The sequence below is a fragment of the Callospermophilus lateralis genome, chromosome 9, assembly GCF_048772815.1.
Source record: "Callospermophilus lateralis isolate mCalLat2 chromosome 9, mCalLat2.hap1, whole genome shotgun sequence".
Lineage (NCBI taxonomy): Eukaryota > Metazoa > Chordata > Mammalia > Rodentia > Sciuridae > Callospermophilus > Callospermophilus lateralis.
Window position 1 is genome coordinate 35,057,928 of NC_135313.1, and position 15,676 is coordinate 35,073,603.

The following is a 15,676-nucleotide window of genomic DNA, read 5'->3' on the forward strand; positions in this document are numbered from 1 at the left end:
TGAGCTCTATTATGTGTCCAATATTGTTTTAGGCACTGGGAATATAGCAAGAACAAGATAGAAAAAGTTCCTGCCTTAATTTAAAAGACTTACAAATAAATAAATACTGCAATGTCACTTGGTGACATAAATGCAATAAGCAAACAAAAGAACAGGGAGTAACGGGAAAGGGATTATTTATTTCAGAAATAAAGACAAACAGACCACATTTCACATTCCCAGAATTTTTTTATATAACTGATCCCAATATCAAATATTCATAAGCATGAATATTCCCTTTCATACTTAGAATATGAATACTCCTCAAGATGCACAAATGTTGATTTTGAAACTTCACCATACTCAACACATTCAAGAAACCAGCACTCCTTGGAGAAATAGATGAGAATATTCTAGTATATGTTTTTATGCCAGAAAAGACAGTACTTAAAGATTAACATCAGGTCACAGGAGTCTTCAATCTGCTGTGAGACAGGTTACAGGGGCTCCCACTGTCAAAACTGGAGAATATTTAAGCACCGGCACAAATAACTGTACTGATATTATGTCAAATGAATAAAAGTTCACAAATTTGTAGTGATACTTAAGAAAAAGATTAGGGCTCTGTTTTATAGAAGAAGGTCAATAGAAGGTGGCACAGAATAAAAGAATCATAATTTTACAATGTATATTGTAACACCGATTCATACAAGGATGAATTGACATCTTGTATGTCAATTTCTTTTTGCTGATGTAGCAAACTTAATGGCTGACCACACATAGATTTATTATTTTGCAGTTCTGGAGACCAGAAGTTCAAAATGGATGAACAGGCCTACATTTTTTAAGTGACTCTAGGGAAAATCTGTTTCTCATCTTTTTCAGTTTCTACATCTATCCACATTCTTCAATCTCATAGCCCCATGTCCTTCCAACCTCTACTTTCATCATGACGTGTACTTCTAACTCTGACCTTCCTGTTCCTTATGAGGACACTTGTGTTCACATTGTGCCTACCCAAATAATCCAGAATAACCTCCCGATCACAGGATTATTAATCGAATCATACCTGCAAAGTTCTGTTTTTCCATTTAAGACTACATATTCACAGTTTCAGTGATTAGGATATGGAATGGGATGTGGGTCCTATTCAGCCTACCCTACTTTGCAAAAAGTTGCTTTTAAGCAGAATATTGATGTTATCTGTTTTAGTTAATTTTTGTGTCACTGTGACCAAAATACCCATCAAAAATAACTTAAGAGAAGGAAAAGTTTATTTTGGCTCATGATATAAGAAGTCTCAGTCTATAGATGGCAGGCTCCATTGATCTGGGCCCAAGATGACACAGCACATCTTGGCAGAAGGGCATGGTGGAGGGAAGCTGCTCCCCTCATGGCAGCCAGGAAGTAGAGACAGAGAGACGAGGGGGAAAGGGCCATCAGGAAGATGCACCCTTCCAGGGCATATCCCCAGGAATCCACTTCTAGTCATGACTACCTGTCCAGTTAACACCCAGTCATTCCATTCAATCTAGGATTGACTGATTACAACTCTGTATAATCTAATATCTAATTATTTTACTTCTGAATATTCCTGCATTAGTAGGAGCTTTTGGAGGAAACTTCATATCCAAACCATAACAGAGCATCACTTCACAGATTACTTATTAATGACTTTTATAACTAAGTGTTCTCATTATCATCATCTTAAACCATGGGACAATGAGAAATTATATACCAACTAATGTTATATAATTTAAAGTACACAAATAATTTATAAGATAATCTTACCAAAAAATTTTAATCTGGATTTAAATAAGCTTTAGCTCTAACTTCCAGCATAAAGAAATGATGTCACAATAAAATAATCAAACACATTCAGGAAATGACACTTATTGTATGTCTACTACTCTAGACTACTCAAAATTGCAATGTCATAAAAAAGGATGGGAGACATTCTAAATTTTTTAAAAGGATGGAAAAGACATAATAACCAAATGCAATATGTAAACTTAAAATGGATATTGATACTTAACAATCATTTTAAAGACAATCAGTGGAACTTTAAATATAGTTTAAAAATTAGATCACATTATGGAGTACATTAATAACAGCTTCTTATGAATTTATAGATAATGTCCTTATTTTTTAGAAACACACAATTGTCCCATAGTTTAAGATGATGATAATGAGAACACTTAGTTATCCTTATCATCATATCATAACATTTAGTTATAATTAAACTGAGGTATATGATGAGACTCTACGAAGTCAAGCAAAAAGTGATCAAGGGTTGTGAGCTGAACAGTTCCCAGAAATCCTATAATTTGGGGAATTAATCTGAGTTACCTCTAGCCAGCAGAGAGTCTTATCCTATTTGACCCATTTTGGACTTCTGGTCTCCAGAACTGAAAAATAATAAATCAATGTTATGGTACACCACTTCGTGGTAGCTTGTTACATCAACAACAAAAAATTAATACACATGACAATCCTTGTATGGATCAGTGTTACATTATAGTTTGTAAAATCATGATTCTTTCTTTATCACCTTCTATTGGCATTCTTCTTTAAAACAGAGCCCCAAACCTTTATTTTTCTTAAAAATCACTACAAATTCATGAATTTTATTCATTTGATACACTATCAGTTACAGTTATGAACAAGCTACTCTTTAAAATGGAACAGAACTCTATTACATAGATTAAAAGCTACTGTAAGTAGACCCAAGCAAAGCTTAATAAAATCCTCAAAATGATCAAATTGAACCATAAATAACCCTAGTCAATGTAACTTGAAGCAAAAAAAAAAAAAGAAAGAAAATTGTCAAATCAAACTCTGCCCAAATTTCCAATTCATGAGTAAAATGATTGCCATCTACTAAATTTTGTTACGTAACAGGAAATAACTGGAATAATTTTGTACATGCAAGATGTGATAAATGCTTGACTTTGAATCCTTATCAATTTTTATAATAATGAAATGAGTTAGTGCCCTAATGACTTCCAAAGGTATCCCAAAACGTTTTTGTTTGGAATTGCATTTGGAACTAACAGCTTTTCAAAACATGTGATGTATTTCAGTCCATAGAGCCATTATTCTTATTGATGTTCACATTGGCTGTCCTTGCCCAAAGGAAGCCCTATCAAGTTGGCCACTGTGTCCTTTCAACATTATTTTTGTTATCTTTGATCATTTCCCTGCTTTCTTGCCCAAGAATATCTCTTTTTTTTTTTTTTTTTTTTTTTTTTTTTGTTCAAACCTGGAATTGATCCCAAAGACTGCTTTCTTTTACTAAGAAACCACATACAAAGACCATCATCTATCTGGACATTAGACATCCACCCACCCCCAGCAGAAATATAATTTACAAACAAATATGTACATTGATCATAAATCACACATTCCTCATCCATTTTTAAATCTCTGAATTAGAAATGTATATTCAAATTGATGTCATGTAATAATAGGTTGCATTTTTTTAGTAATATGTACCTTATCTATTATCTACTTCATTTAAGATATCTTTCATCTAAGATTAACTGAAATCATATGAAAATTAGGCCTAAGATTAGATGGAATCTAGATTAGCTTTTTATACTTTATAAAAATAAAACATTTCATCTTATTTTCCTACAACTTATTTTTCTTGCTATACATTTTATTTAGGAATAATTTGCATAAAACACATAAAATGACTAACATATCAGAATGCTCCCACTTTAGGTCCACAGTTTGATGAGTCACAACTGTATACAGCCGTGTAACCACACTACAATCAAGATACATGCAATTACCATCATCCCCCCAAATCTCTCTTGTACACATTAGCAAATCAAACTGATCTATCTCACAACCATCTCTCCCACCCAGCCTCAACCCTAGGCAACTATTTGTCATACAAACTAGTTTTACCTTTTCTAAAATTTCACAGGAATAAAATTATGCAACAAGTATAAAATGTACTCTTTTATGTCTGGCTTCCTGCACTCACTTGTATATCCTTTCATCTACTGAAGATTTGGGGTCTTTCCAGTTTGGAATCATTAAGAAAAAAGCTGCTATAAACATTCATATACGTTTTTATGTGTATGTTATGTTTTCATTTCTTTTGGGTAAATATCTGGGAATAGAATTGCTGGATCCTATGGTAAATGTATATTTAACTTTATAAGAAACTGCCAAACTATCTTCCAAAGTGGCTGCACCACTTTGCATTCCTACCATCAATATGTGAGGAATTCCAGGTGCTCCATGTCATCACCAATACTTGGTATTGGCAGTAGCAATGATTAGTATGTGGTTTGAATGTGTCCTGGTGCTTCATGTGTTGAAATCTAATCCCCATTGTGGGGTATTAAGAGGGTGGACTTAATCTACTGTATTTGGAGATGGGGTCTTTCATAAGGTCATAGGGTATTAACTACCACGACTGAATTCAAGTGGTTTTATCAGGAGAGAGGACAGGCTGGGTGCAGTTGCACATGTCTGTAATCCCAGTGGCTTGTTAGGCTGAGGCAGGAAGGTTACAAGTTTAAAGCCAGCCTCAGCAACTTTGTGAGAGCCTGCCTCAAAAAAAAAAAAAAAAAAAATTAAAAAGCTGGGAGCATGGCTGTGAATATAGCTCAGCAATATAGTATCCCTGGGCTTGATTTCTAGTACCTAATAATAATAATAATAATAATAATAATAATAATAATAATATAAAGCGAGAGAGCCGGGGGAGGGGACAGGCACATGGGTGTTTCCTATACCTACCCAAGTAAGGTCCTACAAGAAAACTATCATCGAATGCAGCTCCTCTACCTTGGACCTCCAGAACCGAACCAAACCAAAATAAACCTCTTTTCTTAATAATTCACCCAGTCTGTGGTTATGTCATAGGAAACAGAAAAAAAGATTAATGCAAGCAATTTATGCCTTTTTGGTGGATTTATAGCAGTTTCTTGTGTTTTGCTTTCCTAATGTCTAAGGATGTTTAGCATTCTTGTCAACTTGAGTATCTTTTATAAAGACTCTATACAAAGCCCGGCATGGTGGCACATGTCTGTAGCTACTCAGGAATCGGCAGGACTCCAAGTATAAGGCCAGCCTGGGCTATGTAGCAGGACCCTGTACCAAAATAAAATAGAAAGGGCTGGAATGTAGCTCAGTGGTGAAGCACCCCTGGGTTCAATCACCAGTTCTGCAGTGGTGGAGAAATTTATTCAAATCTTTTGCCCAATATTTATTGGGCTACTTGATTTTTCATCATTGAGCTTAGTCTAAGCATTATTCATATATTCTGGATACGTCCTTGGTCAGATGTATATATTAGAAAGTTTCTCCTAATCTGTGAATTGCTTTTTGATTCTTAAACGAGTGTCTTTCAAAGAGCAGTTTTAATTTTAATAAATTTCATTTTGAAAATTTCTTTCATGGTTTATATTATGATCTAAGAAATTTCGCCTATTCCAAGAGAGCAAAGAATTTCTCCTTCTTTTTAGAATTTCTAGTTTGGGCTTTTGTTTAGGTCTATGATTCATTTGAAATCTAGTTTTACACTAAAATTGTATACAAAATGGGGCAAGAATTGAGGTTCACTTCCTACGTGAACAAATAGTAATTCTGTTTGTTGAAAAGACCATCTTTTGTTTATTGAATTACTTTGGCATTTTTATCAAAAACCAATTGTCCATATACACACAGGTCAATTTCTGAACTCCATATCGTCCATGGGTCCTTAAGAATTCTTATGGAATGTATCTATTGCTAACAAATTCTCTCACGTTTTCTCTCTGAAAAATCTTATCTTTAATTGTGAAGAATATTTTTGCTAAACAGAATTCTGGGACAGCAGGGGTTTTTGTTTTTCTCTCAGTACTTATTACATGGAGGTCTCTCACTTGGAGGAATATGTAGACATTCTTATCTTGATTCCTCTGTATGAAATGTCTTTTCCCCCGGCCTTTCCATCTGCTTTTACAATTTTGTTTGCTTGCTTTCAATAATTTCATTTTGATGTACTTGATGAGGTTTCTTTGTTTTAAGTCTTAGTTTGCTTGTTGAATTTCTTAACTCTGGGCTTATAGTTTTTATCAATTAGGGAAAATTTCAGTCATTTTTGTCTCCCTACTCCAACTTCCAGGACTCCAAATACAAGAATGCTAGACCAACAACAGGTGGCTGAGGCACTGTTCTATTTTTTCTTTTCTTTTTTTCCTCAAAGTGCCTTGGTATGCTTCAAGTTCCCTACTTCAGTTCTGAAAAGGACAATTTGCTATAAATCCATCCATCCTTCCTATCTAGCTAGAGACCAGAAAGTAACAAATACTAGTAGTGCTTTTAAAAAATAAATTTTACATACTGTTTGATTAATGGCATAAATGTGTTGGCCATAATAGTTTATTTAAGGACTCTTAATTTAGAAATTGCTAAGTAGTTTTTTTTAGTAACTTATCATTTCTATTAGTTTGTAGAGATGTAGAGTCAGAAATGATATTAAATATGACACTAATAATGTGTTGTGATTTTTTTCATTTTGACCTCTTTTGAAGCAGGTGATAACAATCTGTGGAAAATGCTTTATTGTATCATGTCAATATACTGCAAGGAGTATTTCAAAATAATACAAAAGTAATCCACACACTTGATTAAGTGAAGATCAGATCCAAATTTTTTCTTCCTTAGTTCTTTATAGCAGTGCTAAAAGTCCATAAGCTGATTTTTTCCAAGAAAAATTATTCTAGTAACTTTGAGTGTTCAATCCGTGCAATGGTCCAGTCAGGCTTTACTCCTTGTGTAAACTCCCTCTGAAATCTAAGAAAAACATTACAAATGTCAACCTTGCATCAGTCCAAATATTTTTGGATAACATATAAATTGCAAGTGTGTACTAAAGGCAGTTTTTAGCAGTAAGCTAATTTAATAGTGGTGAATCAAAAATCAAAACAAAAAAGTTTAATCTGACAATTCAATCATAAAAATATACTGGCCAAATTCAGTACATTCTCAACTGAAGTGAATATTTTTGATGTTCAACATCTGCTAGCCCCTGAAAGAAACCTGGATATAATTCTGTTACTAAATACTAGTTAAATCCTGTCTAATATAAGCAGAAATATACTGGATTCTGGTGAGGCAAATAGCATTTTAAACATAAGATCTAGTAAACAGGAAAAGCTGTTCTTCAAATAACTGTTACCAATTTAGTAATAAGCAGTGGAATTTACTTAGAGACATTAAATCAATCTTAAAAATAGCAGAAGAAACAAGATTTAGTACTGATAGTGATCTTTAATTATAAAAATGTCTTTAAAAAGAGATAATCAGGGCTGGGGTTGTGGCTCAGAGGTAGAGCGCTTGCCAAGCATGTGTGAGGCACTGGGTTCAATCCTCAGCACAACATAAAGTAAAAAAAAAAGACATTGTGTCCACCTATAACTAAAGAAATAAAAAAAAGAGAGATAAACAAAAATTTATATGAAATAAGTATTTAAATATATAAAATATTTTTAGTAATTATATATAAAGCAAGTTTTTTTTTTTTTTAAACATACTTCTTTTGGGCTGGGGTTGTGGCTCAGTGGTAGAGTGCTCGCCTAGCACGCGCAAAGCCCTGGGTTCGATCCTCAGCACCACATACAATAAATAAAATAAAAGTATTGTGTCCAACTACAACTAAAAATAAATAAATAAATATTAAAAAAATACTTCATTTAAGAAAAATAAAACAAATGAGAATATAATTCTCTTTTACCTTAGTGAAACAAAACATTTTCTTTCTTAGGTTATTTTTGGAATATGTTATTTTAAAGCAAATTTATATAACTTTGGCAATATACTAATAGTATCTGCTTTAAAAATTAAAGAGTCATATTAAATTATGTCTCCAGACTTGACCCAGTTGTTCAGTTTCAAATTTTATCTCTTTAAAGGCAATGTCCCTTCAGTTTTGCATTTAAACCCCTACCACAAGATCTGCCACATAAATGATCAATAAACAATGAATGTTCCACATAACAATTATGACAGATTTTATTTTCTGAAGATGACTGCAACCACATCTCCCTCCAAGGTGTATTCAGCAATGTGACACTGATGATTGTTGTTCCATAAAGTGGTGGCTTGCTTCATATCCTTTAAATTGTGCAGGTCATGTGACTGCTTTTATTAGGAGACTGGCAGAAATGATGTTATTTTAATTCTGGGTATATCCCTTTGCTAGCCTATCAGTTTCCATTTTCTTTCTTTGAGAATATAATTATCAGGTAAAAGATATGACTAGCTTGAAACCACCATAAGCCCAAGCCATGAAGAGAGGTACTGGAGAGTGGTGCACTGTAGAGAAGCCAAGGGGTACCAAGGTGCCACATGTGAGAGAAATCATTGTGGAAATAAATCCTCCTGCCTCTGCCACCCCAGCTGATGTCAAGTGAAGCAGAGAAAACCCCACACCTGAGCTTTTGTATAGTTTCTGAGTAGTGAACTTGAAGGCGAAATCAATGGCTGTTTGAAGCCACTGACTTTTGGGAGTGGTTTGTTACTCAGTAAAAGATAGCTGAAATACTCTCTGATAAAATTCAGCAATATTACCTCTTTCTAATTTCTTTACACTACTAGTTCATATTCAGTGTTTTTATGACCTTTTTTCTTCATAAATAACGTATTAAGTTTTAATCCTTTTCTTCCTAAAGCTATCTTTAGTTTTCATACCTTCATACAGCCTTCCATTTTCTAGAGAAAGGAAACACCAAAGCACGATTGCACTTACTCATAGCTTGCACTAAGAAGCTGTTTAGTTTCCACGTTCTGATCCCCCAATTTAACCTGGAATACACTGGCTCCACTCAAAGTTTCACTGGGGATGTTGGCACTGGTTAGATACCAAAAGCACATCAGGATGTTAACGAACTTCCTTCCTTAGAGAAAAAAAAAAACACACACACACATACACAAATACAAATCACAATAATCTATCATCCATATAGCCAAACTAAAATCAGAAATTGGCAGTAGTTATATAGCTATTATAGATCAAAGTTTATACAAATTCTGATATACTGTTAAGATACCTAGATTGATACTTTGTTTATTTATTTTAAACTATTTTTTTAGCTGTTGATAGACCTTTATTTATTTATTTTTAATGTGGTGCTGAGGATTGACCCCAGTGCCTCACACATGGTAGGCAAGAGCTCTACCACTTAGCCACAACTCAAGCCCTGATACTTTATTTTTAGAAAATTTTCTTTGGGCTTGTGATATATTTGTCCTCATCTCTGCATCTCAGTAATAAAGCTACTGTTTATCAACATATACTTTATTAAGCACACTACATGGAATATTCCCAATTTATAGCATTTTTAAAAATTATAACAATTTACAGCAGGTATCTATTGTCAAGACAAAAACAAACAGGAAAAATCACTTTTTTTCTTTTCTTTTTTTTTTTTGCTGCTATGTAATTAACTTATGCTCAATTGCCCCAAAGAAAAAAGGCTTCTATTCCACCCTGATTTACTCTGTCAGGCAATTCTGACAATATCCTGTGTAAAAATCAGTAACCACAGTGCCAGGATGAAATATGAAATATTAGGGTTGAATAAAATACTTTTATCACCAAAAATACTTTTACAAATGTTTCAAATTAATATGTGCACTAAAAATTTCTAACCATTAAGTCCTCTATCATACTGCCTTGGGAATATGAAAGCAGAGGCTAGATTTCTGACGTCTCTGGTACATACTACGTATGCAAATCTGTGTAGAAGGAATCAATGAATTCTCAGGAATGCTATAAGGGAAGTGTACTCAATGGACAAGGAAAAGAACTGATAACCACTAAGGTTCCTTGAAAAGAACTGATAACCACTAAGGTTCCTTTCAACTTTTTTCATTATCCCTAAATCCAATCTGGGAGTTCTATAGTTAACTTTTTTTTTTTCCATACTATATCAGTCTTGAGCTGATAGTATCTACTTTTTTTTTTACTCTTTACTCCTTCCATATAATGTGTAGCTGTAAATTTAAAATGCTCAATTGTTCCTTCAAGTTAGGAGATCTGAAACAAATATGTCCAATCTGCACCATGGAAGCAGCTTGTCCTAAACAGACAATTTCCAAAGCATGTGATGATGTTCTCTCTTATGTATTACACAGCAGTAGGGAAAATACCTACATAGAAAGGCATTAAAACCATTAGCATGGCTCAACTTTTTTAGAGCTAGGTCTTAAAGAGTGAATATATCATTTCTTTTGAAGTTCTAAAAATATCTGCTTGTACAGCAAAACTACTATTTTTGTGATTATTCACTACTTAAGCTCATCTGAACAATTGGGGATCATTTAAGATGGACTACTCCAGCATTACCTTTCTCATCATAATAAATGGAGATGTCTCCTGTTGATGTATAGACAATTTCATCTATGTCAGCAGCAAGAGCATTTTTATGGTTATCAGGTAGTGAAGAAACCTTTTCTTTTAATACATGAAGCACCTAAGTTTGGGAAAAACAAACCATTAGTATACCAATTCAATTTTTGAAAATATTTCAAAATATGACCTTTATTATAGAATGAATTTTTCTAAATCTGCTTTTAAATTTACTATCATATCTACTGATCCTCAAAGGCAACACTGAAAGGCATCTAAATATTCAACTAGGTAATTCCTACTAGAACATTACACATAATAGCAACTGAAAGACATCACATTTACTTATTTATTTACTTACAAGTAGGTGCAACCATTCCAGCTTTTATATGACCCAAAATACTCATAAGGAGTATGAGACAATTTCAGATTCTATTTTGGTTGATGGTACATGCACTATTTTTTTTTTTAATTTTATTTTTTTTTCAGTTTTCGGTGGACACAACATCTTTATTTATTTTTTTTATTTTTATGTGGTGCTGAGGATCGAACCCAGTGCCCCATGCATGCCAGGCAAGCACGCTACCACTTGAGCCACATCCCCAGCCCCTACATGCACTATTTTTAACTATAAGTTAAGAGTGTGTATCATTATATTGCAAGAGTCATATATTTATTTTTAAATAAAAATTAAAAGTTTATTTTACCTCTTTGGCCACAAGTTCTTCCAATAGATCAAATTTACACTGTGACAACAACTTGGATACATGAGCAAAAGCCTTGAAAAAAAAAAATAGGAGGGGAGAGTAACAATTATTATTTCAAAATGCCATACAATTTTCATATCTAAATGGCTAATAATAACAAAGGGTATTTTATGGTAAAGGTGATAAATAATGTCAAATACTAATGGATCAATGTTAGGCATGACTTCTTTAAAGTTAGCTGACTGTTTTTATAGTCTCAGAACCTGGAAGATGATAGCATGTGGTGGTGTTCACACTAGATACCTCAATAAAAATACTCCATATATATTTTCTTTTAAAATAGCGATAAAGTAAACAACCATTTGACTAATATATAACCCACCTCTTAATCATATAGGTAGCAGTTAGAAAGCATGGAACTCTAAACTGTACTGGGAATTTAGAAATCTGGATTGCAGTCTGAACCTCATTGAGAAAGATAAGGTATGTTTACGAAAGTAGAAAGAAAGAGAAAAAGTTTACAGTTGATAGCTCCTAACTCTGAAAGAGGAGGTCTCATTTTAAATGGAGTGGGGATTGAATGCAATTCTCCACATTCCTAACAATGAGAAATGCAACAGTAAATTATGACCCTCTGAGCTGGAGTTGTAGCTTAGTGGTAGAATACTTGCCTACCATGTGTGAGGCACTGGGTTCCACTCTCAGCACTGCATATAAATAAATAAAATAAAGGTTCATCAACAACTAAAAATATATATTAATAAAAAAAAAAAAAAGACCCTCCTTGTCTTCCAGAATCTTTCAGTCTACCTAGGGTGCAAGACATGTTAACGGACAAGTTCAAGAATTATGACAGAACTAAGAACAAGATGATGATTTAAGAGGATTCAAAAGAGCCACCTAACCTAACCTGGAGGACCAGAAAGGGCTTCCTAAAGGAAGCAATGTCTCCACTGAAATCTGAAAAACTGGCAGAAAGAGATGCATCAGGCAGAGGATATGGCCTAATTGTTATGGGCTGAATTGTGTCCCTTTCATTCTTTTGTTGAAATCCTAATCCCCTGTATTTGGACATAAGGCCTTTAGAGAAGTGATTAAGTTAAAATGAGGCTGTTAGGGTGGGTTCTAATCCAATTTGTCTGGTGCTCTTATGAGAGGGGGTAATGAAGACACACAACAGAGATCCAGGGACACAAACATGCAGAGGAAAGACCATGCAAGAATAGAGCAAGAACAAAAGCCAGCTGCAAGACAAGGCAAGAGGCTCAGGAAAAACCAACCTTTCTGATACCTTGATACTGAAATTCTATTGTTGAAGCTGCCCAGTCCATGCTACTCTGCTATAATAGCCCTAGCAAATTAATATAATAGTGGAGTTGCACTTTGAGAAAATGAACACATCCAGATGAATCCATGGATTCTTTGCAAACATCCTGGAGGCATTCAGAATTCAGAGATACTGCATGTTCTGGTAAGCTTTCATGTGAAAGATGGGTGATAATTTAGGCAAAAGAAGCAAAGACCATAATCATTTTTGTTGAAACCCAACCATTAGAGTCTAATTTGTATAGCCAAGAAAGATCACACCTGAGCAAATTATTCTAAAAAGAAACAGTGAATCATTAAGAAGCTGCCCTGCTAAAGTTCTGGTAACTTACTAACATTCAACCTCTAGAGGCTTCTAGGAAATAGTCTTCTTTTTCTTAAGAAAGGCTAAAAAGTACACAATATAAAAAAACAGTATATGGTTTGATAGCAATGATAGGGAAGATATCATGTCATGTGGAATGGCAAGCAGGGTCTGTGAAGCTAACATAAGGCTGGTAGAACACTGGGCCATCAATTCCTCAATGCTAGCCTAGATGATATGTAACCATCTCAGACGCCAGTGATGCTGGAGGAATAAGATTGCTTGTACAGTGCAACACAGGCAATGTACTTACTAGCTACACATTCTTGAGATACCTTTATAGCTTTCTGGAAATGTTTCATCATATGTAAAGGAAGATTAGACTAGAAGAGGTATCTTTTCAATTTCATGTTGTATGATTAAAAAATAAATATCTTATTGAACATGATCTAACTGACAGTCAAAATCCAACAACATCTAACTTCTGGAAGATTAAACTAAGGAAAAAGAGAAAGACAATGCAGGTAGAGAAACTAGCTGATTTTACATCAAAGTATTCCCAAGCCCTAGAATTATACCCACACACCAGAAGGTATAATTGCATTGTGACAGTTAGTTACAGAGAAGGGGTTTTGGTCATGTTCTTTTATAAAACCATAGAAATTATCTTGGGTATTGAAGAACTGATTTTCTTGGTCCGAAACACAGGTTTAAGAGACAATATGCTGACACCAGACGGTCTTTTTGAAAATCAGAATAGTTGTCAACAACAAATTGACTTAGATTAAAAAAAAAAAGTACACAAAGACTGGATGATGGAATAGAAATAGTTTAATCTCAAGGAGAGAGGCTAAAAAAGTTAACAGACAGGGTTAGTGTGATCCAAAAAGTACTCCAATCTCTATGTATTCAGAGAAACAGGGGCTAAGGCCTGATTCCTGCTCAAGGTGGGGAGATGATTTGTATTCCTTACCAACACATAAATGAGCTAGTACAATCACATCTGTTAAGGTGGACAAACTCATGTCATTAGCAGGCACTGTAGAAAATAGCAGGATCACACCAACAACTGACATTGAGACCCGACATGAGCAGAGACTTAACACTTTATCATGATGCTGAGTAGACATATTAATCAAACTTGTGCTTTGGTTTATTTTTTTATAAACATATAATAGTCAAGAGTTGACTCAGGGACACAGGAAACAGGAGTTACTATTAGCGCTGATTACATAAAGTTAAAAATATTTATTAAAGGTGACATAACTAAATGGCTGAGATTATAAAAATAATTGGAAATAAATTAGGAGTAAAAATATCAATACTGTAAAATGATCATACCGATGGTATGATTATAAGCTTTATGTAGGTATTAAATGGAAAATAAACTGACTTGTTTATCAATAGTTACATGATGTTTGGGAATGACAAACTAAGAGAATCTATTAAGATTGAGATAGCCTTTGATCCTACAAAAATGCATGTACACACAAAATCTGCAAATAATCTCAGGGTTCAAAGTGACCATTATGTGGCAAGTGTCAGGCAAGGTATTATCAGTCACTCAGAAAGAGGGCCATAACAAAGTCAGGGGGCTATGAATCACTAAAAGCTAAATATTCCTGGTGTGCTGGGTACTGTGCACTTATCAGAGCCCAGATAGTTTCAGCAAACTGTTTGAAAGGGTAAAATTACTCACCCCCAGGTTATCCTCTAAGGAGTTGTGGAGGCGGTGGGGGGTCCTGTCAAAAAGTTTTAGGAAGGGCTGGGGATGTGGCTCAAGGGGTAGTGCCCTGGCCTGGGATGCACGGGGCGCTGGGTTCGATCCGCAGCACCACATAAAATATAAAATAAAGATGTTGTGTCCACTGAAAACTAAAAAAATAAATATTAAAAAACTCTCTCTTTAAAAGAAGAAAAAAAAAGTTAGGAAGTTCTGACTTTCTATGCGAAATTATATTCTAGTAGTTTGAAAGTGTTATCTCATTCCCCACCATAATCTCTTCCACTCAATTTATTCAGTAACTATTTCTGGAGTGTCTACTATGTGTCTTCTCCATTTTGCAAATTTGGAAAATCATGCCCCAAAAAAGACCGAATAGCTTTGAAGTGGCAGGAATGGGTCTCAAATCCATTTGTCTGACGTAAAACCTGTAGAGTGAAAAAGATCACTGGGGGACTTCACCTTAGCCTGTTATTGGGACACCTCCTCTGCGACCATGCAAACACACCCAGGTGTCCGAAGGGCTTGGTGTCTGTGTCACCACCAACGTTTGATTAATTTGACTTTGAGTGAGGTGACCCCAATCAAAACACTTCTGTGTGTAACAGCTGAATGCGTGAGAGGAGAACAGTCACCTAGGGAAACAAACCTGCTTCGCCCCCTCAGAGAATTCTGCGATGCTGAACTCCTTGTCGAAATAGGCCCAGATAAGGAATGCATAAATTCGAGTCCGAACCCAGTTGATGGGATTGGAGAATCCCAGAATGATCATCTTGGTTTTCTGGCGTTGCTGGGGCTGCTCCTCCGTGCTGTAGTCGCGCCGAGAGCAAACAGGGTAAGCAGCGAGGGCTGCGGGGAGTCTCGGGGAGCAAAGCAGGGGTCGCCGGCGGCCCCGAGAAGGCAGCACCAGGGCCTCCAAGTTCCAAGTGCTGCGAGGAAACGGCGCCACTCCGGAGCCTAGGCGGCGGCTGCAGAAGTAACAAAGCCCGGCCAACCGCAGCCTCACTTCGGCCGCACCGGGTGCCCGGAGTCGGATAAGCCCGCCGGGAAAGGACCCAGAAAACAGCGGACTGAGTATCAGACGGGAGGCCAGCGCCATATTTATGACCTTTCACCCCTCTGCTTGCCTGTGCCCGCTGAAAGGAAGCCGATGGGAAACCACCTAGCAGTTTCCGAGCAAAGGACTAGAGAGCAAAGCTGGCCTGTTGCTGCCACCTCTGGTGAAACCGTCCATCGCCGCTCTCTAGCACACAGGCCCTTCGGCTTCCCTCCCGGCGCTCAGA

General features: G+C 35.5%; 1 protein-coding gene across 3 annotated transcripts; it reads right to left on the bottom strand.

The window, feature by feature from the left end:
* Positions 1–159: 159 nt before the first annotated feature.
* Maip1 (matrix AAA peptidase interacting protein 1) lies at positions 160–15,517 on the bottom strand. 3 transcript variants are annotated; one of them, XR_013092347.2, is made up of 6 exons: positions 15,043–15,517; positions 11,041–11,112; positions 10,331–10,457; positions 8,732–8,879; positions 6,608–6,777; positions 160–2,387 (listed from the first exon to the last, which is right to left on the bottom strand). XR_013092347.2 is itself a non-coding variant. In XM_076866606.2 (5 exons), the coding sequence occupies exons 1-5, from the start codon at positions 15,490–15,492 to the stop codon at positions 6,699–6,701; spliced, it is 876 nt and encodes a 291-aa protein (XP_076722721.2). In that variant the 5' UTR covers positions 15,493–15,517; the 3' UTR covers positions 160–6,698. The 3 variants fall into 3 exon arrangements, 2 of the variants coding, with proteins under 2 accessions (XP_076722721.2, XP_076722722.2); XM_076866606.2 differs by having other exon boundaries at positions 160–6,777; XM_076866607.2 differs by lacking the exons at positions 160–2,387; positions 6,608–6,777 and having other exon boundaries at positions 8,770–8,875.
* Between the last annotated feature and the right edge of the window lie 159 nt (positions 15,518–15,676).

Excerpts from the sequence above, each read along its gene's own strand:
- Maip1 (XM_076866606.2), bottom strand. The coding sequence starts at position 15,492 with ATGGCGCTGGCCTCCCGTCTGATACTCAGTCCGCTGTTTTCTGGGTCC. Across the intron at positions 10,458-11,040 it reads AAGAACTTGTGGCCAAAGAG|GTGCTTCATGTATTAAAAGA; the intron begins GTAAAATAAACT and ends TCCCAAACTTAG. Across the intron at positions 8,880-10,330 it reads CATTTATTATGATGAGAAAG|GAAGGAAGTTCGTTAACATC; the intron begins GTAATGCTGGAG and ends TTTTTCTCTAAG.